Genomic DNA, 24,663 nt, shown 5'->3' with positions numbered 1-24,663 from the left:
GTTGACTGTCAATAGATGGTGCTAGACACGCCCAAAAGGCAATGCTAGACACACCCCTCCAACGGTGCACCCCCTAATAAAATGTGCTGCGCACGCCAGTGGTCTGGAACTGGTAATGGCAATCCTGTACTGCGAATCTCAGATAAGCTTGGTGAGGAGGATAAATGGGAACATGCAAGTAAGCATCCTTTATGTCTACTGACACTATGAAGTCCCCCTCCTCCAGACTGGAAATCACTACCCTCAGGGATTCCATCTTGAACTTGAACCTTTTCAGGTAGAGATTCAGATTTTTCAGGTTTAAAATCAGTCTGATCGAGCCGTCCGGCTTCGGAACTACGAAGAGGCTTGAATAAAAACCTTCTCCTTGCTGTGACAAGGGTACCAGGACAATGACCTGATCCTGACATAATTTTTGAATTGCCATTGTTACTGCCTCTCTTTCTGGAAGAGAAGCTGGCAAGGTTAATTTGCAAAATCGGCATGGGGGGACGTCTTGAAACTCTAGTTTGTACCCATGGGACACTATTTGTAAGACCCATGGGTCCAGGCCAGATTGAATCCAGATTTGACTGAAAAGTTTCAGATGTGCTCCACCCGAGCGGACTCTCGCTAGGGAGCCCCAGCGTCATGCTGCAGATTTGGCAGAAGCAGGGGTGGACTTCTGCTCCTGCGATTCGGGAGACGCTGCGGATTTCTTTCCTTTTTCCCTTCCCCTACCTGCAAAAAAAGGGGGAACCTTTGGCCTTTTTGTATTTGTTGGGCCGAAAGGACTGCATGTGAGAGTGGTGTGTCTTTTTCGTCGATGTATGAGCATAAGGCAAGAATGTCGACTTACCTGCGGTAGCCGCCGAGATTAACGCATCCAGTCATCACCAAATAAGGCCTCACCTTTATACGGGAGAGCCTCCATATTTCTTTTGGAATCAGCATCAGCATTCCACTGGCGAATCCACAACGCCCTCCGAGCAGATACTGCCATGGTAGCGGTTCTTGATCCCAAGAGACCAATATATTTCATGGTTTCTAGTACGTACGCAGCAGCGTCTTTGATATGACCTAACATTAGGAGTATCTCGTCTCCATCTATTGTGTCAATGTCTAATGACAAGTTTTCTGACCACTTTTCAATAGCACTACTCACCCACGCACAGACAATGGTAGGCCTGAGTAGTGTCCCATTGGCCACATCAATAGATCACCTCACTCACTTGCGGTCTGTCGGCTCCTTAAGTGAAGCCATTCCAGGTCTGTTTTAAGACAGGAAGCAATAAACAAGAAAAAGCGCTAGGAAACTGGATAAGAAATTTCTGACAAATTTAATAAAGAATAAAAATTATTCACTGTTGCAACAGATAATTGAAAAATTCATTAGAATCAATTAAAAATAGGGCTTAATATAGCACTGCAAGAATTTAAAAAGTCCCATATGCTTTATATAGTATATAGAATTTGCCGGTACTCAAATGAAACAGTTTATCCCAAGAAGCTTTTTTGCCACAGTCCAGGAACAATATTGCGAATGGAAAAGAGAATACTGCAATTAATGACCTTACGTAGCTAGGTTCAAGACGCTGCTTGGTCCAGTAATTTTGCTCAGGTCCAATGATGCAGTGGTCCAAATCGCTGATGCAAGGAGTTCCTTTATCTGACTTCTAGGCGTTTGTATGGGGATGTATAGTCAAAGTCCAGCTGCTACACCGACGCGTTTCGCTGTTATACACAGCTTTCTCAAGGTGATTGTGGTGCAGTGACTAGAAGCCCTTTATATAGCAGTGCATCATTGGACGCGTCGGTGTAGCACGCGTGTAGCAGCTGGACTTTGACTATACATCCCCATACAAACGCCTAGAAGTCAGATAAAGGAACTCCTTGCATCAGCGATTTGGACCACTGCATCATTGGACCTGAGCAAAATTACTGGACCAAGCAGCGTCTTGAACCTAGCTACGTAAGGTCATTAATTGCAGTATTCTCTTTTCCATTCGCAATATTGTTCCTGGACTGTGGCAAAAAAGCTTCTTGGGATGAACTGTTTCATTTGAGTACCGGCAAATTCTATATACTATATAAAGGATATGGGACTTTTTAAATTCTTGCAGTGCTATATTAAGCCCTATTTTTAATTGATTCTAATGAATTTTTCAATTATCTGTTGCAACAGTGAATAATTTTTATTCTTTATTAAATTTGTCAGAAATTTCTTATCCAGTTTCCTAGCGCTTTTTCTTGTTTATTGCTTTCAGTTATAGGGTCTAACTAACCCTGATATATTAGCTGCTCTAAGAAAGACCACTCACTACGAGCGCCAAAGGTTTTACTTGTTAAATCCTGTTTTATGACAGGGCCCTGTCTAAAATGCGGGGTGACTCCCACCTTTTGGAAAAAGGTAAGCTGCCTGAATTCCTTTTGGGAATCTGAAATTTATTTTCAGGTTAAATCAGACTCCCTCCAAGAGACTGTTCAACTACTGAGGTGGAGGGAAAATTACATTACTCCTTTACTAAAGTAAACCCTCTCCTTGTGGTAAAAGAGGGAGCTTTGTAACTTCTAACACCTCCTTTATAGCTAAAACATGTTTTGAATGCTTTTTGCTAACTTAGGACCTATTCCCCTGGAATCACTAGTGTCGACACAGGAATCAGAGTCCGTGTCGGTATCAGTTTGTACTACTTGTGCACATTTGTATGTGACCCAGAGGATGAAAGGCAGAACTATTAAAAATCACATCTTCAACAGATTATTTTCAGTTTTCTGCATGAGATTCCGTCCAACCTCTTACTGATATGATTCACACTATCATGTAACCTTTCACTCAGACAGGCTCTTGGTGTCATATTACACCTCTGTGTCTCTAACATGTCTTCCACAGATGAAGAGTTCCCTGCCTCAGACTTGTCACACACGTGCACAACCACATCACAGACACTCTGGGACTTATAGAGGACAGACCCACAGTAAAATCTGTCAGAGGGACACAGATAGGATTTGCCAGTTCACAACCCAGCGCCAGTAACACAATGTCTGTGACCACAAAGTGCCCACTGACATGCAGCGCTTTTATAATGTTAATCACACAATTATATAGCACCAAATTCACTGTGGCCTCCCCTGTTTTGCACCGATACTTGTTCAGCAGTGGAGGAGGACCAGCGTGCTCCTCTGCACCTGGAAGGAGAGAAAATGGCGCCGAGCAGTGTGCTGGCTGACTGAGGAGGAAGCTCCACTCTTCAATGGCGTGTTTCTCCTCAGCTTTTATGAGGTAATTTTTTATACTGGCGGGGGTAGGACTGTGCTTCAGCAACTTATGCCCCTTATTTATGCCAGTTTCAATAGGTTTCATGCTGTTCAGGGCGCCACCCCCCCCCCCCACACGCCCTGCAACCTGCAGTGCCTGTGTATGTGTGGGCAACATGGCGCCCTGCGCTCCCGCCAGCCGCGTGGTACCTTTAGCTGTCACCGTGATTGAAGATCTCTCTTCTAACACTCACCTGTTTTCTGACTTCTGGCTCTGTGAGGGGGGTGACGGCGTGCTGTGGGAGTGAGCATCTAGGCACGGCTAGCGTTCAGTTCTCTTCAGGAGCTAATGGTGTCCTGTCAGCCAGAAGCAGAGCCATGAAACTCTTTAGGAAGTTGGTTCCTACTTCTGCCCCCTCAGTCCCACGAAGCAGGGAGACTGTTGCCATCAGTTCTCCCTGAAAATAAAAAACCTAACATAAGTCTTTTCAGAGAAATTCAGTAGAGCTCCTCTGGAGTGCATCCAGTCTGCCTGGGCACATTTCTAAAACTAAGGTCTGGAGGAGGGGCATAGAGGGAGGAGCCAATTCACACCCTTTGAAAAGTCTTAGAGTGCCCATGGCTCCTGTGGAACCGTCTATACCCCATGGTACTGAAGTGGACCACAGCATCCCCTAGGACGTATGAGAAATCTCTCTGTGTGTATGCACCTTAAGTCTCAAATGTTGTCTGTTCAAGCTGAACTCACTGCATTGTATGGTATTTTCTAAATGATTTTCTCTAACGTCCTAGTGGATGCTGGGAACTCCGTAAGGACCATGGGGAATAGCGGGCTCCGAAGGAGGCTGGGCACTCTAGAAAGATCTTAGACTACCTGGTGTGCACTGGCTCCTCCCACTATGACCCTCCTCCAAGCCTCAGTTAGATTTCGTGCCCGGCCGAGGTTGGATGCACACTAGGGGCTCTCCTGAGCTCTTAGAAAGTTATAGTCTTAGAATTTGTTTTTTTCAGTGAGACCTGCTGGCAACAGGCTCACTGCAGCGAGGGACTAAGGGGAGAAGAAGCGAACTCGCCTGCTTGCAGCCGGATTGGGCTTCTTAGGCTACTAAACACCATTAGCTCCAGAGGGATCGACCGCAGGCCCAGCCTTGCTGTTCGGTCCCGGAGCCGCGCCGCCGTCCCCCTTACAGAGCCAGAAGCAGGAAGATGGTCCGGAAAATCGGCGGCATGAAGACATCCTGTCTTCACCAAGGTAGCGCACAGCACTGCAGCTGTGCGCCATTGCTCCTCATACACACTTCACACTCCGGTCACTGAGGGTGCAGGGCGCTGGGGGGGGGCGCCCTGAGGCAGCAATAAAAACACCTTGGCTGGCTAAAATACCTCAATATATAGCCCCTGGGGCTATATATGAGGTAAATACCCCTGCCAGAATCCCCAAAAAAGCGGGAGAATAGGCCGCGAAAAAGGGGCGGAGCCTATCTCCTCAGCACACTGGCGCCATTTTTCCCTCACAGCTCGGCTGGAAGGAAGCTCCCTGGCTCTTCCCTGCATTTCTACAGTACAGTAAGAGGGAAAAGAGAGGGGGGCACTAAATTGGCACTGTATACAGTATAAGCAGCTATTAGGGACATAACTCAGTTAGTCCCGGTATATATATAGCGCTCTGGTGTGTGCTGGCATACTCTTACTCTGTCCCCCCAAAGGGCTTTTGTGGGTCCTGTCCTCTATTTGAGCATTCCCTGTGTGTGTGGAGTGTGTCGGTACGGCTGTGTCGACATGTTTGAGGAGGATAATGATGTGGAGGGGGACCAGATGCCTTTAGCAGAGATGTCACCCCCTGCGGGGCAGACACCTGAGTGGATGGTATTATGGCAAGAAATGAGTGCACGTATAGACTCCTTACATAAAAAATTTGACGACATGCCGACTGTGGGACAGCCGAGTCTTCAGCTCGTGCCTGTCCAAGGGTCTCAAAAGTCATCAGGGGCTCTAAAACGCCCGTTATCTCAGGTGGCACAAGTAGATGTCGATACGGATACTGACGCCAGTGTCGACGACGATGAGTCAAATTTAATGCCCGTTAAGGCCATTCGCTGCATGATTGAGGCAATGAAAGAGGTGTTAAATATTTCTGATTTACATCCAGGTACCACAAAAAAGGGTATTATGTTTGGGGAGAAAAAACTACCTGTAGTTTTTCCCCCGTCAGATGAATTAAATGAAGTGTGTGAAGAAGCGTGGGCTTCCCCTGATAAGAAATTGGTGATTCCTAAGAAATTACTAATGGCGTTCCCTTTCCCGCCAGAGGATAGGTTACGTTGGGAAACACCCCTGAGGGTGGATAAAGCGCTCACACGTTTGTCAAAAAAGGTGGCACTACCGTCCCAGGATACGGCCGCCCTTAAGGAACCTGCTGATAGAAGGCAGGAGGCGATCCTGAAGTCTGTATATATATACACACTCAGGCATTATACTCAGACCAGCAATTGCGTCAGCTTGGATGTGCAGTGCTGCCGCTGCATGGTCAGATAACCTGTCAGAAAATATTGACACACTAGACAGAGACACGATCCTGTTAACAATTGACCATATAAAAGACTCAGTCTTATACATGAGAGATGCACAGAGGGAAATCTGCCGGCTGGCATCTAAAGTAAGTGCACTATCTATCTCTGCTAGGAGATGCTTATGGACTCGCCAGTGGACTGGAGATGCAGATTCCAAAAGGCACATGGAAGTTTTGCCTTATAAAGGGGAGGAATTATTTGGGGATGGTCTCTCCGACCTAGTTTCCACAGCAACGTCTGGGAAGTCAGCATTTTTACCCCATGTCCCCTCACAGCCTAAGAAGGCGCCATTTTATCAGGTTCAGTCCTTTCGATCCCAGAAAAACAAGCGGGGAAAAGGAGGGTCTTTTCTGTCAAGAGGCAGAGGCAGGGGAAAAAGGCTGCAGCAAACAGCAGGTTCCCAGGAACAAAAGTCCTCCCCCGCTTCCTCTTCCAAGTCCGCCGCATGACGGTGGGGCTTCACAAGCGGAGCCAGGTACGGTGGGGACCCGCCTCAGGAATTTCAGCGATCAGTGGGTTCGCTCACAGGTGGATCCCTGGATCCTTCGAATAGTATCTCAGGGATACAGGCTGGAATTCGAGGCGATTCCACCCCGCCGTTTCCTAAAATCCGCCTTGCCGATTGCTCCCTCAGACAGGGAGGCAGTGCTAGCGGCAATTCACAAGCTGTATTCCCAGCAGGTGATAATCAAGGTACCCCTACTTCAACAAGGCCGGGGTTACTATTCCACACTATTTGTGGTACCGAAACCGGACGGTTCGGTGAGACCTATTCTAAATTTGAAGTCCTTGAACACATACATAAAAAAATTCAAGTTCAAGATGGAATCGCTCAGGGCGGTTATTGCAAGCCTGGACGAGGGGGATTACATGGTATCCCTGGACATCAAGGATGCTTACCTGCATGTCCCCATTTACAATTCTCACCAGGAGTACCTCAGATTTGTGGTACAGGATTGCCATTACCAATTCCAGACGCTGCCGTTTGGACTCTCCACGGCACCGAGGGTATTTACCAAGGTTATGGCGGAAATGATGATACTCCTTCGAAAAAAGGGAGTTTTAATTATCCCATACTTGGACGATCTCCTAATAAAGGCACGATCCAAGGAACAGTTGTTAGTGGGAGTAGCACTATCTCAGGAAGTGCTGAGCCAGCACGGTTGGATTCTGAATATCCCAAAGTCACAGCTGGTCCCCACGACACGTCTAATGTTCCTGGGAATGATTCTGGACACGGCCCAGAAAAAAGTGTTTCTCCCGGAGGAGAAAGCCAGGGAGTTGTCTTCTCTAGTCAGAGACCTCCTAAAACCAAAACAGGTATCGGTGCATCACTGCACGCGGGTCCTGGGAAAGATGGTAGCTTCTTACGAAGCAATTCCATTCGGCAGGTTCCATGCCAGAATCTTTCAGTGGAACCTGCTGGACAAGTGGTCCGGATCGCATCTTCAGATGCATCGTTTAATAACCCTGTCTCCACGAACCAGGGTGTCTCTTCTGTGGTGGCTGAACAGTGCTCATCTTCTGGAGGGCCGCAGATTCGGCATACAGGACTGGGTCCTGGTGACCACGGATGCCAGCCTACGAGGCTGGGGGGCAGTCACAAAGGGAAGAAATTTCCAGGGACTATGGTCAAGTCAGGAGACTGCCCTTCACATAAATATTCTGGAACTAAGGGCCATTTACAATGCCCTAAGTCAAGCAAAATCCCTGCTCCTACACCAGCCGGTGCTGATCCAGTCAGACAACATCACGGCAGTCGCCCATGTGAATCGACAGGGCGGCACAAGAAGCAGGACGGCGATGGCAGAAGCCACAAAAATTCTCCGATGGGCGGAGAATCATGTACTAGCACTGTCAGCAGTGTTCATCCCCGGAGTGGACAACTGGGAAGCAGACTTTCTCAGCAGGCACGACCTCCACCCGGGAGAGTGGGGACTTCATCCAGAAGTCTTCCAAATGATTGTAAATCAATGGGGTCGTCCACAGGTGGACATGATGGCGTCCCGCATAAACAAAAAACTAGAGAAGTATTGCGCCAGGTCAAGAGACCCTCAGGCGATAGCGGTGGACGCCCTAGTGACACCGTGGGTGCACCGGTCAGTGTATGTGTTCCCTCCTCTACCTCTCATACCAAAGGTACTGAGAATAATAAGAAAGCGAGGAGTAAACACGATTCTCGTGGTTCCGGATTGGCCAAGAAGAGCGTGGTACCCGGAACTTCAAGAGATGATCTCAGAGGACCCTTGGTCCCTGCCGCTCAGACAGGACCTGCTACAGCAGGGCCCCTGTCTGTTCCAAGACTTACCGCGGCTGCGTTTGACGGCATGGCGGTTGAACGCCGGATCCTGAAGGAAAAGGGCATTCCGGAGGAAGTCATTCCTACGCTTATTAAAGCCAGGAAAGATGTTACGGCAAAACATTATCACCGCATATGGCGGAAATATGTTGCATGGTGCGAGGCCAAAAAGGCCCCAACAGAGGAATTTCAACTGGGTCGATTTCTGCATTTCCTGCAAGCAGGAGTGAATATGGGCCTAAAACTAGGCTCCATTAAAGTACAGATCTCGGCTCTGTCGATTTTCTTTCAAAAGGAACTAGCTTCAGTACCTGAAGTTCAGACATTTGTGAAGGGAGTGCTGCATATTCAGCCCCCATTTGTGCCTCCTGTGGCACCGTGGGATCTCAACGTGATGTTGAATTTCTTGAAATCACATTGGTTTGAGCCACTAAAAACCGTGGATCTGAAATATCTCACGTGGAAAGTGGTCATGTTATTGGCCCTGGCATCAGCCAGGCGAGTGTCAGAATTGGCGGCTTTATCATGTAAAAGCCCTTATCTGATTTTTCATATGGATAGGGCAGAATTGAGGACTCGTCCCCAGTTTCTCCCTAAGGTGGTGTCAGCGTTTCACCTGAACCAGCCTATTGTGGTGCCTGCGGCTACTAAGGATTTGGAGGACTCCAAGTTGCTAGACGTTGTCAGGGCCCTGAAAATATATGTTTCCAGGACGGCTGGAGTCAGAAAATCTGACTCGCTGTTTATCCTATATGCACCCAACAAGCTGGGTGCTCCTGCTTCTAAGCAGACTATTGCTCGTTGGATTTGTAGTACAATTCAGCTTGCACATACTGTGGCAGGCCTGCCACAGCCTAAATCTGTCAATGCCCATTCCACAAGGAAGGTGGGCTCATCTTGGGCGGCTGCCCGAGGGGTCTCGGCTTTACAACTTTGCCGAGCAGCTACTTGGTCAGGGGCAAACACGTTTGCAAAATTCTATAAATTTGATACCCTGGCTGAGGAGGACCTGGAGTTCTCTCATTCGGTGCTGCAGAGTCATCCGCACTCTCCCGCCCGTTTGGGAGCTTTGGTATAATCCCCATGGTCCTTACGGAGTTCCCAGCATCCACTAGGACGTTAGAGAAAATAAGAATTTACTCACCGGTAATTCTGTTTCTCGTAGTCCGTAGTGGATGCTGGGCGCCCATCCCAAGTGCGGTCTATCTGCAATACTTGTACATAGTTATTGTTAACTAAATCGGGTTATTGTTGAGCCATCTGTTGAGAGGCTCTATCGTTTCATACTGTTAACTGTGTTTCATATCACGAGTTGTTCGGTGTGATTGGTGTGGCTGGTATGAGTCTTACCCGGGATTCAAAATCCTTCCTTATTGTGTACGCTCGTCCGGGCACAGTACCTAACTGAGGCTTGGAGGAGGGTCATAGTGGGAGGAGCCAGTGCACACCAGGTAGTCTAAGATCTTTCTAGAGTGCCCAGCCTCCTTCGGAGCCCGCTATTCCCCATGGTCCTTACGGAGTTCCCAGCATCCACTACGGACTACGAGAAACAGAATTACCGGTGAGTAAATTCTTATTTTTACTTTTAATAGGAAGCATTGAAATAGTATAAAAGATAGAGCAGTTAAGTGTGAGCATGATTGAACTAGCTCACACGTTGTTATCAATCCAAAAAACAGAAAGAGTAATACTCACTGGTGCCGTCAATGGCCCTCATTCCGAGTTGATCGAACCAAGCAACTTTTTGCTGCTGGTGCGATCAACTAATCTCCGCCTATTGGGGAGTGTATTTTAGCATAGCAGGGCTGCGATCGCTTGTGCAGCCCTGCTATGCTAAAAAAGTTTAACTCAAAACAAAACCAGCCCTGGACATACTTACCCTGTGCGACGGATCCAGCGATGATGGGGCCGGCTTTGATGTCACACCTCCGCCCTCCGTTCGCCTGGACACGCCTGAGTTTTACTTACCAATCCCCGAAAACAGCAGCAAATGGTAAGTTGACGCCCCGAAACGCCCTCTTGCTGTCCATCTTCTTGCGGTCGCCGCTGCGACCTCTTTCTTCTCTGTCAGCGCCGTTGCCCGGTGAGTCACGCATGCGCATTCCAGACCCGTTTGCACAGCAGCGAAGAACCGCTGCGTGCGAACAGGTCAGAATGACCCCCAATGTCACAGCATACTTGCCTACTTTTGAAAAAGCCTGTCAGAGAGATTGTGACAGTAACGCCTATCAGGGTGGACGTTTACTGCTACATCTGAGAGGCGTGTCATGAAAATGACTTACATCCAAATGTAAATGAGCCCCGAAGTTAGTAAGATCTACTTGTTGAAGAAAAGACTCTGATATTTTGCAGGATTTGTTTGTGTATTGTGTTTTACAAGCGGTTCCATATACTGTAAGTGGCCACACGAAACCTTTAAAATGAATGTAGCCATAGGGATCATTGTGCCGTATAACCAATATAGGGAAATGGCACTGATGATACCATTTAAATGTATGCATCTATGATTTCTTTTTTTCAGGGAGATTGAGGGACCATTCAGGGAGTGAGGGAGATTGCTACTATTTCAGGGAGTCTCCTGCAGAATGAGGGAGGGTAGGCAACTATGTGTCACAGTAGATGTAAATTGATCACTCTGGCACTGAATAATATTGTATTAAATTTGTTTACCTAAGTGGGGCAAAGGTAATCCAGCTGCAACTCTTGTGAGTTTCTGAGGTTCACTACAATAGCAGAAAATCAATAGGAAAGACTGAGTCATGCAGCGGACTCCTGGCACCACATACATACATACATACATACAGCTGTACCACTCTTAATTTATTTCCTATGTGGTGCCACTTGATGTTTGTCATATAATATATATATAAGACTATAAATATTGCAACAAATATCAGTAGAAATATTAACAAATGAATATAGAAATAAGGGTACGCTGGGTAAGTCATCTGTGTCAGTGAGGGAAACCTGACCTGCATTAGTAGTAACAGCGCAATACTGTGTAGTATGTGCCAAACATAACTGACTCAGATCTTTGTGAGATTCCTGTGTATAGTAGTTACACATATTTATTACCACAAGCATTCTATAAGACTAAAAACACATGGAATACAACCACATCAATAAGAAGAATCAGCTGCGTTTCTAGAGAGGAGGGGGCCCGTGTGCAGAATCCGTGTGTGGGCCCCCTCCTCTCCTGTAGCCGTCACCGCTGCTGCTAGTGCTGCCGCGCCATCTTTCTGGAGTCCTGCGCATGCACTGTAGACTCTGGCACTGTGCCAGAGTCTCTAGCGCTCAGTGCGCTAGCAGCGGCGGTGACGGCTACAGGATTGGAGGGGACCCGCACACAGTCAGCGATGGACGCCGGAAAGGTAAGTATAGAAGAAATGGGTGCAGTGTGTGCGGTGTGGGCCCCCTCTGGACCCAGGGGCCTGTGTGCACCACACACACTGCACCCATTATAGATACGCCAGTGAGAAGAATATATCCCCTGATCTCCAGAAACATGGAACTTGCACTAAGTTCCCGGTGATACCTGCAGCGCCCATGGAAAGTTAAGGGTGTGCGGTATGGGTCCCCCCTGTACCCAGGGGCCCATGTTTTCCACACACCCTGCACCCACGATAGATACACCTATGTTCTGATGTCAGCACTTCTTATGAGAATCTATGTAGTTCTAGGTATAAAACTATTAGCAGTCACCGCAGAGATCTGTAAATCATTCAGTCTAGTACCTTAGAAGTTCTAATATTCTTATGATTTACACACTTATAATAATTTGCAGCAGCCTCGTCTGTGTGTGCGGGCATGTGTGTGACCAGATTGCAGTGTGAGGTACCACACTACGGGGGGAAATTCAAATGTTTGAAAAGTCGATTGGGTGTCTGTTTTTTTCCTGTCTATGAGATAGGAAAAAGCAGACACCCAACTGACTTTTCAAACATTTGAATTCCCCCTCATAGTGGCCCATTTATCATTGATCGCATATTGAATGTGATCTGGGCTGCATCTAATCGCCCAGGATCACATTGCAATATGCAATCTTTTCATCTGGATGCAACATCCAGCGCCTGCAGGGACAGGGGCTCCAAAAGGAGCCCATCCTTGTGATATGCTCAGACGGCTGCAGGGAGGGGGTCTATGCATGTGCGGTCACTGCACAGGGGCCTTTTCCGGGGAGAGTTCCCAGGGGTGCGGTGAGTAGCCCATAGGTTACAATGGACTACTGCCATATTCAGGTTGCGGAAGCCCTAGGGACCAATATCGGGAATGCTTTGCATTCAGGATATAGGTCAATTTGGCAGCATTGCATTTCCCATAGAAATCTATGGGGGATGCGGCTGAGTGCAACAGTGGAGGGATCGCAGCAGGTATTGGTATGCGGTTCCTTCTATATACATTCAGGAGATTCCTTATATCTGCAGCTAACCCCCGAAAATATTTTTTTTCCAGAGATATAGCCACAAATATACTTTGTTAAATGAGCCTCTTAAACTAGGTGTTTCCACAGAAAAAGGTTGCAGCAAGTCTATAGGAAATGAATGTAATGTACACAAGAACCTCTCACAATGTAACACACTCAGGCTGTATACTCTGTGTCCTTGTTACAGCTATGGAGAGATCAGAGAAGCAGAAGAAGATGCGCTGGTTACAGAAGAGGAATATTCTGTCCGGCCGCAATCTGATGAAACACAAAATCAGACAATTACAAGGTAATCTTCAGGACATATTTATATAGCGATCGTGGGGCACACACGTTACAGGGGGCATAGGTGTATATACCAGCCCAGACATGAATGTAAGGGAGTAATAGGTAATCTGAGTATATGGACTGGGGGGGATTCATGTGTATGTAGCACACACTGTTCTGTACTAAATAGAGATGATGTGGAACAACATGAGAGATGTACACGTGTTCCCATACACCTATCCTATATGCGCCACATGTTGCTAGACACCTGGTGTGATTTAGATGCTCCGCCGCAGGTAACGATTCCCGTGCTTGTTGCTTTGTCCTGAATTTTGCTTATAGTATATATTTTTGCCCTTTTATCCATATTATGCACTTGGTCCTGACTTTTGCTCTTTGTTCGCTTTTAGTGTGCTAAGGGGGTGATTCAGATCTGATTGCTGCTGTGCGTTTTCGCACAGCGGGCGATCAGGTTCTGACTGCACATGAGTATGCACCACAATACGCACGCAGGTCGGAGAGCAATAAAGGGCATCGCTGGTCAGTGACGGGATGGTGCGAAAAATCCAATTGCTCGGGCGTTCACCAAGGTGACTGACAGGAGGAAGCCATTTGTGGGTGGTACTGGGAGTGTCCGGAAAAACGCTGGCGTTCCCAAGTGTTTGCAGGGAGGGTGTCTGACGTCAGCTCCAGCCACGACCAGCCTGATGTGGTCGCACTGAAGTATTAAGTCCTGGGCTGCGCAGAGACTGCACAAAGTGGATTTTAGCAGCTCGGCATACACATAGCAGCGCACACTTGCACGGCGAAAATAACTCCCCCTGTAGTTGGCGACTATCTGAATGCAGGACAGCAAAATTAGCAGCCCAGAGATCAGATCTGAATCACAACCTAAGTACTTAGGTTTATTATTATTTCTCTGACGTCCTAGTGGATGCTGGGAACTCCGTAAGGACCATGGGGAATAGCGGCTCCGCAGGAGACTGGGCACATCTAAGAAAGATTTAGGACTACCTGGTGTGCACTGGCTCCTCCCTCTATGCCCCTCCTCCAGACCTCAGTTAGATTTCTGTGCCCGGCTCGAGCTGGATGCACACTAGGGGCTCTCCTGAGCTCCTAGAAAGAAAGTATAGTTTAGGTTTTTTATTTTACAGTGAGACCTGCTGGCAACAGGCTCACTGCATCGAGGGACTAAGGGGAGAAGAAGCGAACCTACCTAACTGGTGGTAGATTGGGCTTCTTAGGCTACTGGACACCATTAGCTCCAGAGGGATCGACCGCATGGAACCGGCCATTGATGTTCGGTCCCGGAGCCGCGCCGCCGGCCCCCTTACAGAGCCAGAAGCAAGAAGAGTCCGGAAAATCGGCGGCAGAAGACATCAGTCTTCACCAAGGTAGCGCACAGCACTGCAGCTGTGCGCCATTGCTCCTCATACACACTTCACACTCCGGTCACTGAGGGTGCAGGGCGCTGGGGGGGGGGGCGCCCTGAGAAGCAATAAAAACACCTTGGCTGGCAAATATATCACAATATATAGCCCCAGAGGCTATATATGTGATAAATACCCCTGCCAGATTCCATAAAAAAGCGGGAGAAAAGTCTGCGAAAAAGGGGCGGAGCTATCTCCCTCAGCACACTGGCGCCATTTTCTCTTCACAGTGCAGCTGGAAGAAAGCTCCCCAGGCTCTCCCCTGTAGTTTTCAGGCTCAAAGGGTTAAAAAGAGAGGGGGGGCACTAAATTTAGGCGCAATATATGTATACAAGCAGCTATTGGGGAAAATTCACTCAGTTATAGTGTTAATCCCCACATTATATAGCGCTCTGGTGTGTGCTGGCATACTCTCTCTCTGTCTCCCCAAAGGGCTTTGTGGGGTCCTGTCCTCAGTCAGAGCATTCCCTGTGTGTGTGCGGTGTGTCGGTACGGCTGTGTCGACATTTTTGATGAGGAGGTTTATGTGGTGACGGACCAGATGCCGATAAATGTGATGTCACCCCCTGTGGGGCCGACACCAGAGTGGATGGATAGGTGGAAGGTATTAACCGACAGTGTCAACTCCTTACATAAAAGGCTGGATGACGTAACAGCTGTGGGACAGACGGCTTCTCAGCCCGCGCCTGCCCACGCGTCTCAAAGGCCATCAAAACGCCCGCTCCCTCAGATGGCAGACACAGATGTCGACACGGAGTCTGACTCCAGTGTCGACAAGGTTGAGACATATACACAATCCACTAGGAAAATCCGTGACTTGATCCCGGCAATAAAAAATGTGTTACACATTTCTGACATTAACCCAAGTACCTCTAAAAATGGGTTTTATGTTTGGGGAGAAAAAGCAGGCAGTGTTTTGTTCCCCCATCAGATGAGTGAATGAAGTATGTGAAAAAGCGTGGGTTCCCCCGATAAGAAACTGGTAATTTCTAAAAAGTTACTGATGGCGTACCCTTTCCCGCCAGAGGATAAGTTACGCTGGGAGATATCCCCTAGGGTGGATAAGGCGCTCACACGGTTGTCAAAAAAGGTGGCACTGCCGTCTTAGGATACGGCCACTTTGAAGGGACCTGTTGATAAAAAGCAGGATGCTATCCTGAAGTCTGTATTTACACACTCAGGTACTAGACTGAGACCTGCAGATCGTGCTGCTGCAGCGTGGTCGGTGACCCTGTCAAACATACTAGTTTGCTAACATAAGAACATATTAAAGACGTCGTCTTATATATGAGGGATGCACAGAGGGATATTTTGCCGGCTGGCATCCAAAATTAATGTAATGTCCATTCTGTCAGGAGGGTATTAGAGACCTGTCACTGGACAGGTGATGCTGACTTTAAAAGGCGCATAGAGATTCTGCCTTATAAGGGCGAGGAATTATTTGGGGATGGTCTCTGGGACCTCGTATCCACAGCAACAGCTGGGAAGAAAATTTTTTACCTCAGTTTTCCTCACAGACTAAGAAAGCACTGTATTATCAGGTACAGTCCTTTCGGCTTCAGAAAAGCAAGCGGGTCAAAGGTACTTCCTTTCTGCATAGAGACAAGGGAAGAGGGAAAAAGCTGCACCAGTCAGCCAGTTCCCAGAATCAAAATCCTTCTCCCGCTTCCTCTGAGTCCACCGCATGACGCGGGGGCTCCACAGGCGTAGCCAGGTATGGTGGGGGGCCACCTCAAAAATTTCAGCGATCAGTGGGCTCGCTCACAGGTGGATCCCTGTTTCCTTCAAGTAGTATTTCAGGGGTACAAGCTGGAATTCGAGATGTCTCCCCCCCGCCGTTTCCTCAAATCTGCCTTGCCGACAACTCCCTCAGGCAGGGAGGCTGTGCTAGAGGCAATTCACAAGCTGTATTCCCAGCAGGTGATAGTCAAGGTGCCCCTACTTCAACAAGGACGGGGTTACTATTCCACACTGTTTGGGGTACCGAAACCGCACGGTTCGGTGTGACCCATTTTATATTTAAAATCCTTGAACACATACATAAAAAAATTCAAGTTCAAGATGAAATCGCTCAGGGCGGTTATTACAAGCCTGGACGAGGGGAATTACATGGTATCCCTGGACATCAAGGATGTTTACCTGCATGTCCCCATTTACCATCCTCACCAGGAGTACCTCAGATTTGTGGTACAGGATTGCCATTACCAAGTCCAGACACTGCCGTTTGGACTGTACATGGCACCGAGGGTGTTTACAAAGGTAATGGCCGAAATATTGATACTCCGTCGAAAAAAGGGAGTTTTAATTATCCCGTACTTGGACAATCTCCTTATAAAGGCGAGGTCCAAGGAGCAGTTGTTAGTCGGGGTAGCACTATCTCGGAAAGTGCTACAACAGCACGGTTGGATTCTAAACAGTCCAAAGTCACAGCTGGTTCCTACGACACGTCTACTGTTCCTGGGGATGGTTCTGGACACAGACCAGAAAATAGTGTTTCTCCCGGAGGAGAAAGCCAAGGAGCTGTCATCTCTAGTCAGAGACCTCCTGAAGCCGAAACAGGTATCGGTGCATCATTGCACGCGAGTCCTGGGAAAAATGGTAGCTTCCTACGAAGCAATCCCATTCGGCAGGTTCCATGCAAGAACTTTTCACTGGGACCTGTTGGACAAGTGGTCCGGATCGCATCTTCAGATGCATCGGCTGATAACCCTGTCTCCAAGGACCAGGGTATCTCTACTGTGGTGGCTGCAGAGTGTCCATCTTCAAGAGGGCCGCAGGTTCGGCATACAGGACTGGGTCCTGGTGTCCATGGATGCCAGCCTTTGAGGCTGGGGGGGCAGTCACACAGGGAAGAAACTTCCAGGGACTTTGGTCAAGTCAGGAGACTTCCCTATACATAAATATTCTGGAACTGAGGGCCATTTACAATGCCCTGAGTCAGGCAAGGCCTCTGCTTCAAAACCAGCCGGTACTGATCCAATCAGACAACATCACGGCAGTCGCCCATGTAAACCGACAGGGCGGCACAAGAAACAGGATGGCGATGGCAGAAGCCACAAGGATTCTCCGATGGGCGGAAAATCACGTACTAGCACTGTCAGCAGTGTTCATTCCGGGAGTGGACAACTGGGAAGCAGACTTTCTCAGCAGGCACGACCTCCACCCGGGAGAGTGGGGACTTCATCCAGAAGTCTTCACACTGATTGTAAATCGTTGGGAACGGCCACAGGTGGACATGATGGCGTCCCGCATAAACAAAAAACTAGAGAGATATTGCGCCAGGTCAAGGGACCCTCAGGCGATAGCTGTGGACGCTCTAGTGACACCGTGGGTGTACCAGTCAGTTTATGTGTTCCCTCCTCTGCCTCTCATACCAAAGGTACTGAAAATAATAAGAAAACGAGGAGTAAGAACAATACTCGTGGTTCCGGATTGGCCAAGACGAGCGTGGTACCCGGAACTTCAAGAGATGATCTCAGAGGACCCATGGCCTCTGCCACTCAGACAGGACCTGCTGCAGCAGGGGCCCTGTCTGTTCCAAGACTTACCGCGGCTGCGTTTGACGGCAGGGCGGTTGAACGCCGGATCCTAAAGGAAAAGGGCATTCCGGAGGAAGTCATTCCTACGCTGATTAAAGCAAGGAAAGATGTTACGGCAAAGCATTATCACCGCATATGGCGGAAATATGTTGCATGGTGTGAGGCCAGAAAGGCCCCAACAGAGGAATTTCAACTGGGTCGATTTCTGCACTTCCTACAGGCAGGAGTGACTATGGGCCTGAAATTAGGCTCCATTAAGGTACAGATCTCGGTTCTGTCGATTTTCTTCCAGAAAGAACTAGCTTCACTACCTGAAGTTCAGACATTTGTAAAAGGAGTGCTGCATATTCAGCCCCCTTTTGTGCCCCCAGTGGCACCTTGGGATCTCAACGGGGTGTTGAGTTTCCTAAAATCACATTGGTGTGAGCCACTAAAAATCGTGGTTCTAAAATATCTCACGTGGAAAGTGGTCATGTTATTGGCCTTGGCTTCGGCCAGGCGTGTATCAGAATTGGCGGCTTTGTCATGTAAAAGCCCTTATCTGATTTTCCATATGGATAGGGCAGAATTGAGGACTCGTCCTCAGTTTCTCCCTAAGGTGGTATCAGCTTTTCACTTGAACCAACCTATTGTAGTGCCTGCGGCTACTAGGGACTTGGAGGCTTCCAAGTTACTGGACGTAGTCAGGGCCTTGAAAATTTATGTTTCCAGGACGGCTGGAGTCAGGAAAACTGACTCGCTATTTATCCTGTATGCACCCAACAAGATGGGTGCTCCTGCTTCTAAGCAGACTAATGCTCGCTGGATTTGTAGCAAAATTCAGCTGGCGCATTCTGCGGCTGGACTGCCGCATTCTAAATCAGTAAAAGCCCATTCCACAAGGAAGGTGGGCTCTTCTTGGGCAGCTGCCCGAGGGGTCTCGGCTTTACAACCTTGCCGAGCAGCTACTTGGTCAGGGGCAAACACGTTTGCAAAATTACTACAATTTGATACCCTGGCTGAGGAGGACCTTGAGTTCTCTCATTCGGTGCTGCAGAGTCATCCGCACTCTCCCGCCCGTTTGGGAGCTTTGGTATAATCCCCATGGTCCTTACGGAGTTCCCAGCATCCACTAGGACGTCAGAGAAAATAAGATTTTACTCACCGATAAATCTAATTCTCGTAGTCCGTAGTGGATGCTGGGCGCCCATCCCAAGTGCGGATTGTCTGCAATACTTGTATATAGTTATTGCCTAACTAAAGGGTTATTGTTATGAGCCATCTGTTGAGAGGCTCAGTTATAGTTCATACTGTTAACTGGGTATTGTATCACGAGTTATACGGTGTGATTGGTGTGGCTGGTATGAGTCTTATCCGGGATTCAAAATCCTTCCCTATTGTGTCAGCTCTTCCGGGCACAGTATCCTAACTGAAGTCTGGAGGAGGGTCATAGTGGGAGGAGCCAGTGCACACCAGGTAGTCCTAAATCTTTCTTAGATGTGCCCAGTCTCCTGCGGAGCCGCTATTCCCCATGGTCCTTACGGAGTTCCCAGCATCCACTACGGACTACGAGAAATAGATTTACCGGTGAGTAAAATCTTATTTTTTGTTGCAAAGAAATTGGGACATTTTGGCGCAGATAAAGGCGCATATTTTATAGAATGCATGGCCCGGTTATGTTGCAGAGTTTGTGGCGCACTACACTGGGCTATTAGGTAGGATCTGGGGATAGATGTATGTGGGCACCACTGTGTAAAGCATTGGGGCTCACCTACAGTATGCTACACTTGCCTTACAGAGCAGCCTAGACGCAGGATAGTGTTACAGATGTGTCAGCCCTATCTGATGAGTATGTGATGGACAGCTGGACGTTATAGACACGAGTTTCACTAAATATCAGAGGGACTACTGTGTTTAGCTGCTTAACTGAAAGTCCCATAGCTCGGAGAGAGATAAAATCGGGAGAAATAAAGAACCAGCCATCAATGACTGCTGATGGGGACAATAGGATGATAATAACAAGTGGGTCAGTCTGTCTTACCCCACACTTCACCGATACATCTGTGGATATCTGTACATTGGTGGAAAGCGCTGAATTAGGTGGTGTAATTGCAGATTTGCACCCTTGAGCAATGTCAGTCAAACTGACTTTTTGTTTTGTGCATTATCCATGTGGATGTGCACCATTTAATTTATGTTTTCTCTGGCGTAATTGTAAATAGAACAGTCATCACAGAACGGTTCTGAGGGGAGAAGGATGTATATTTGTGAGTGCGCATGTCCATCCTCACCTGCAAAAGGCTGTGTACAACGCTACTACAGGAGCACATCCAAAACTCCTGTAATAAGGCGTGGTGTGGCTGTGCTGACTGCTATGCCTGATGCGGAGATGTAGGTGCCTCTGCGCTCATAGGGGGTCATTCTGAGTTGTTCGCTTGTTGCCGATTTTCGCTATACTGCGATTAGTCGCTAACTGCGCATGCACATGGTACGCAGAGCGCATGCGCTTAGTTATTTTACACAAAACTTAGCTGTTTTGCTGTAGCATCTGCGGCGCTTTTCAGTCGCACTGGTGTTCGGTAAATGATTGACAGGACAGGGGCGTTCCTGGGCGGCAACTCAGCATTTTCCCGGCGTTGGCTAAAAAACGCAGGCGTGTCAGGGAAAAACGCGGGAGTGTCTGGAGAAACGGGGGAGTGGCTGGCCGAACGCAGGGCGTGTTTGTGACGTCAAACCAGGAACGAAACGGGCTGAGCTGATCGCAGTGTAGGAGTAAGTCTCGAGCTACTCAGAAACTGCTAAGAATTATTTATTCGCAATTCTGCTAATCTTTCGTTCGCAATTCTGCAATGCTAAGATACACTCCCAGAGGGCGGCGGCCTAGCGTGTGCAATGCTGCTAAAAGCAGCTAGCGAGCTAACAACTCGGAATGAGGGCCATAGACATTTACTGTGCTTGTGTTTTGAATTTCATAAAAGAAAATGTGATTGTGTTATTTACCATACATGGCCACTGGGTGGCGCTGTTACATTATATACTAGTATTATAAATGTTCTTCACAACAGTTTCTCACAATTGGTGCTTCGTTCAGTCAGAAGATTTATTTTTATCTGTTAAGGTTTATAACTAATGTTCAAACAAGTTTAAGTTACAACACACAAAACATATTTATCAGAATATCGTTTATTTCAATTATTATGGATTTAAAGGAAATAAGGGGTTCAGGTACTGTAATATAAGTTTATAATATATATATAAAAATATATGTAATATATAATTTAAAGAGTAATTATTAGATAGATAGATAGATAGATAGATAGGTGTGTGTGTGTGTGTGTGTGTGTGTGTGTGTGTGTGTGTATAACATTGATATATTTGATTTCAGTATGTCACAGTGCTTCTAGGTAGCGCACATTGGACCCTTGGCCCTCATTCCGAGTTGTTCGCTCGGTATTTTTCATCGCATCGCAATGAAAATCCGCTTAGTACGCATGCGCAATGTTCGCACTGCGACTGCGCCAAGTAACTTTGCTATGTAGAAAGTAATTTTACTCACGGCTTTTTCATCGCTCCGGCGATCGTAATGTGATTGACAGGAAATGGGTGTTACTGGGCGGAAACACGGCGTTTCAGGGGCGTGTGGCTGAAAACGCTACCGTTTCCGGAAAAAACGCAGGAGTGGCCGGAGAAACGGTGGGAGTGCCTGGGCGAACGCTGGGTGTGTTTGTGACGTCAAACAGGAACGACAAGCACTGAACTGATCGCACAGGCAGAGTAAGTCTGGAGCTACTCTGAAACTGCTAAGTAGTTAGTAATCGCAATATTGCGAATACATCGGTCGCAATTTTAAGAAGCTAAGATTCACTCCCAGTAGGCGGCGGCTTAGCGTGTGTAACTCTGCTAAATTCGCCTTGCGACCGATCAACTCGGAATGAGGGCCCTGATTCAGTACTTTACACATGCGCCTGACCCATATTTTGCATGTGGAGTACAGGACCTGCGTCGTTGGGTGCACTACGGCTGCAGACAGCAAGTGATTGACAGGCTGCAGCCATTTGGGGGTGGTGAAGGCAGCAGTTTCCCAAAATGGAGTGTCACGTGGACTACAGTGAGCTATGGGCTACCTGGTGGTTCTTGGTGACGCTGACGCAATTACCCTTGCCCAGCAGTCTTTTAGCCTCCTTCAATGCTAGGTCCACTCGTGTAATAGTACCCCTGTGTGAGAGAGTGCAATCGTACCTGCTTTCTTCAATCGACGCCTGCGGTTCTAAGACTTCTCCCGACTTCTTCTTCTCGTGCCTGTGACAGAAGAATGATCACCCCACGGAGGACCCCACTGATAAAGGAACGGCAAATGGGTGGTGACAACACGTTTATTTAGCCAAAAGGACAACCACCTTTTAATGACCTCGCATGTCGGCTAGCGAGTCAATTGCACTTCGGAGGGTACACTGCGGCACATCGCATAACATTTGCATAATCAACATAAGTGTCATCACATATCATTCACATGGTAAGCGTAAATGCTGTCACATATTATTTGCCTAACAGGATTCAGGGACATTCAAATAGTATACTAACGTGCCACTAGGTGACGATATGAACTCAGATAACAGAAATCTACAATGTAATACACAATCCGGAGAAGTCCATAAGTGAGTATATACAAAACTCACAATGAGTGTAGGTCAACCCTTGGATTACTTCCCCCCCAAAGTCCGGCTTAGCAAGTCCCACTCACGGCTGGCAGTAGGTATATTGCTAAGTGAGACATCTAGTGGACAATCACCAGTGATAACTCAAAAGGGCAGTCAGTGAGGTCAATAAACCCGCTCAGGGTGCAAATAATTCAGGCAGCTTAGTGGGTATCCCAGTTCCCTTGTGTAGCTGCGTAACGTGACTGGAATAGGTGCAGCTGGTTATGATTGGGGACTCAGGTATGGCTTTACAACACAGCCACAGGGAAGCTCTGGTGGCAAACAACGGGTGCAACAATGCTCTATGGAGCCCAGTATGTGCAGTTATTTTGGTAGGGGGTGCACACAATGTCAGCGGTGGGCTGGTATCGGCTGAGGTAGTGAAACGTGGGGCCGAGTGTCCTGCAATCTGCAGCATGCAGTGTTTTTGGGGCTTACCCTTGGTCAGATGGACTGGCAGCGGTAGGTGGCTCGAGACTGGTGGCGCTGCAGTGGTTAGCAGTGCTGGACTTCCCTTCAGCGCTGTACGCTTGGCCCCCGTCTCCTGCCACTGCGAAAGGCGGTGTGTGGTAGCACAGGGCGCTGGAGTGGGCTTCCCGTTCCGTGCTGCTGCTGGCGGCTCCTCTCCCTTCAGAGCTGACAGGCGGGGTGGATGGTTAGCGGGTCCCGGCTGGTGTCAGCGGCTGGCGGTCTCTCCTCCCAGCGGCTAGTAGGCAGGGGAGTGATCAGCGGGTTTCGGCTGGCGTCAGCGGCTGGCTTGTGCACCCACTCAGCAGCATGCCTCTCGGGTCCCGGCTGAGGCTGGCGGGTCTCCTCCGTGTTGCTCCTTGCACGCTGCTGCGGCCGGGGCCTCCCTCTCTGCGGCCACTTCCGGTCAGGGTCCGCCCGTCTCCTCTTCGCGCCAGCCCGCTTTCTCTTTTATTCCGGGTCCTCCTCTCTCTTCCCGCGCGCTGCTCAGCCAATCCAAGCGGGGACAGGCTTCCCGTGTGGCACGGACCTTTCCCACAGGTCCTGGGTCCTAATGCCTCACTGGTTCTTCTCCCTGGTGCTGTGGTTGCCTAGCAACCGGGATAGGGAGATTGATCCCCGCAGTCTCCCCACGAAGGGAGCCTCCTTAGGCTGCTCTGGCATCTGTGGTGGCCCAAATAATTAAATCAGGGGTACCCCAGTGGCAGGGTACCACACACCCCGTACTCAGATGCCCCCAGGTTTTATGTATGGACAAGGCGACTATTGGAGGCTGGGCAAGAGTAAATTGCAGTATGGTGAGATGTTTCACTGAACACCACCTAGATACTACTGCACTACACCCAGGCAGAGAAAAATAACCCAATGCACATGAGTGTAACAATGCACAGGTTGGAATATAATCTGAACACAATCAATATGTACATGCAACAATACACAGGGTGTTATTAGCAACAAGAATGTATATACATGCAACAATGGGGGTAATTCTGAGTTGATCGCAGCAGCAAGTTTGTTAGCAATTGGGCAAAACCATGTGCACTGCGGGGGGGGGGGGGCAGATATAACATGTGCAGAGAGAGTTAGATTTGGGTGGGTTATTTCGTTTCTGTGCAGGGTAAATACTGGCTGCTTTATTTTTACACTGCAATTTAGATTTCAGTTTGAACACACCCCACCCAAATATAACTCTCTCTGCACATGTTATATCTGCCCCCCCTGCAGTGCACATGGTTTTGCCCAACTGCTAACAAATTTGCTGCTGCGATCAACTCAGAATTAGGCCCAACGTACAGAATGGTATAAATAATGAATAAATGCAAAGGCAAGAATCTGTGTGGAGTTCCATACAAAACCTGAACACAAGTCTAGCTGGATCTGATCAGGAAATCAGTCAGACGGGGTCTCAGAATCACGGGTGTTTCACAGGCTGACAGGTTCTCACTTAGAGCAGGAACTATCACCAGCGATTTGGGAGTGACCAGGGAGGGAATATAAATGGTGCTTGCACCAATCAGAATCCTGTAGCCTAATTAACAAAACTCTATGCAGCTGCCCAGCTGCACGTATATTACACCCTAAGCAACGGGGTACGCCGTCTGCCTCCGGCATCCCTGTTGCTAGGAGTCCACAGGCTCCCAGTGCCCGGCATCAGCCTGTTGCTAGGCGCCGGGAGGGGATCAGCGGGAGACACGGCATCCCGGCTCCCAGGCAACGGCCGGGACGCGTGTCACCTGCTGCAGCGGCTGCTAACA

At 48.4% G+C, this 24,663-nt stretch overlaps 1 protein-coding gene and 1 long non-coding RNA gene across 11 annotated transcripts in view; one reads left to right on the top strand and one right to left on the bottom strand.

Moving 5' to 3' along the window:
* DCDC1 (doublecortin domain containing 1) overlaps positions 1–24,663 on the top strand; it is a 962,215-nt gene that overhangs the window by 899,989 nt on the left and 37,563 nt on the right. For all 10 annotated transcript variants that reach the window (XM_063944440.1, XM_063944436.1, XM_063944437.1 and 7 more), the window contains one exon: positions 12,717–12,818. In XM_063944440.1, the coding sequence (XP_063800510.1) occupies positions 12,717–12,818 (102 nt within the window). The remainder of the gene's footprint in view (positions 1–12,716; positions 12,819–24,663) is intronic.
* The window catches only part of LOC134968888 (uncharacterized), a 125,825-nt gene that overhangs the window by 74,541 nt on the left and 26,621 nt on the right, over positions 1–24,663 (bottom strand). The window lies entirely within an intron of this gene.

This window comes from Pseudophryne corroboree, chromosome 11 (genome assembly GCF_028390025.1).
Source record: "Pseudophryne corroboree isolate aPseCor3 chromosome 11, aPseCor3.hap2, whole genome shotgun sequence".
Classification (NCBI taxonomy): domain Eukaryota; kingdom Metazoa; phylum Chordata; class Amphibia; order Anura; family Myobatrachidae; genus Pseudophryne; species Pseudophryne corroboree.
The sequence above is the reverse complement of the archived record's forward strand: the minus strand, read 5'-3'. Positions and strand labels throughout refer to the sequence as shown.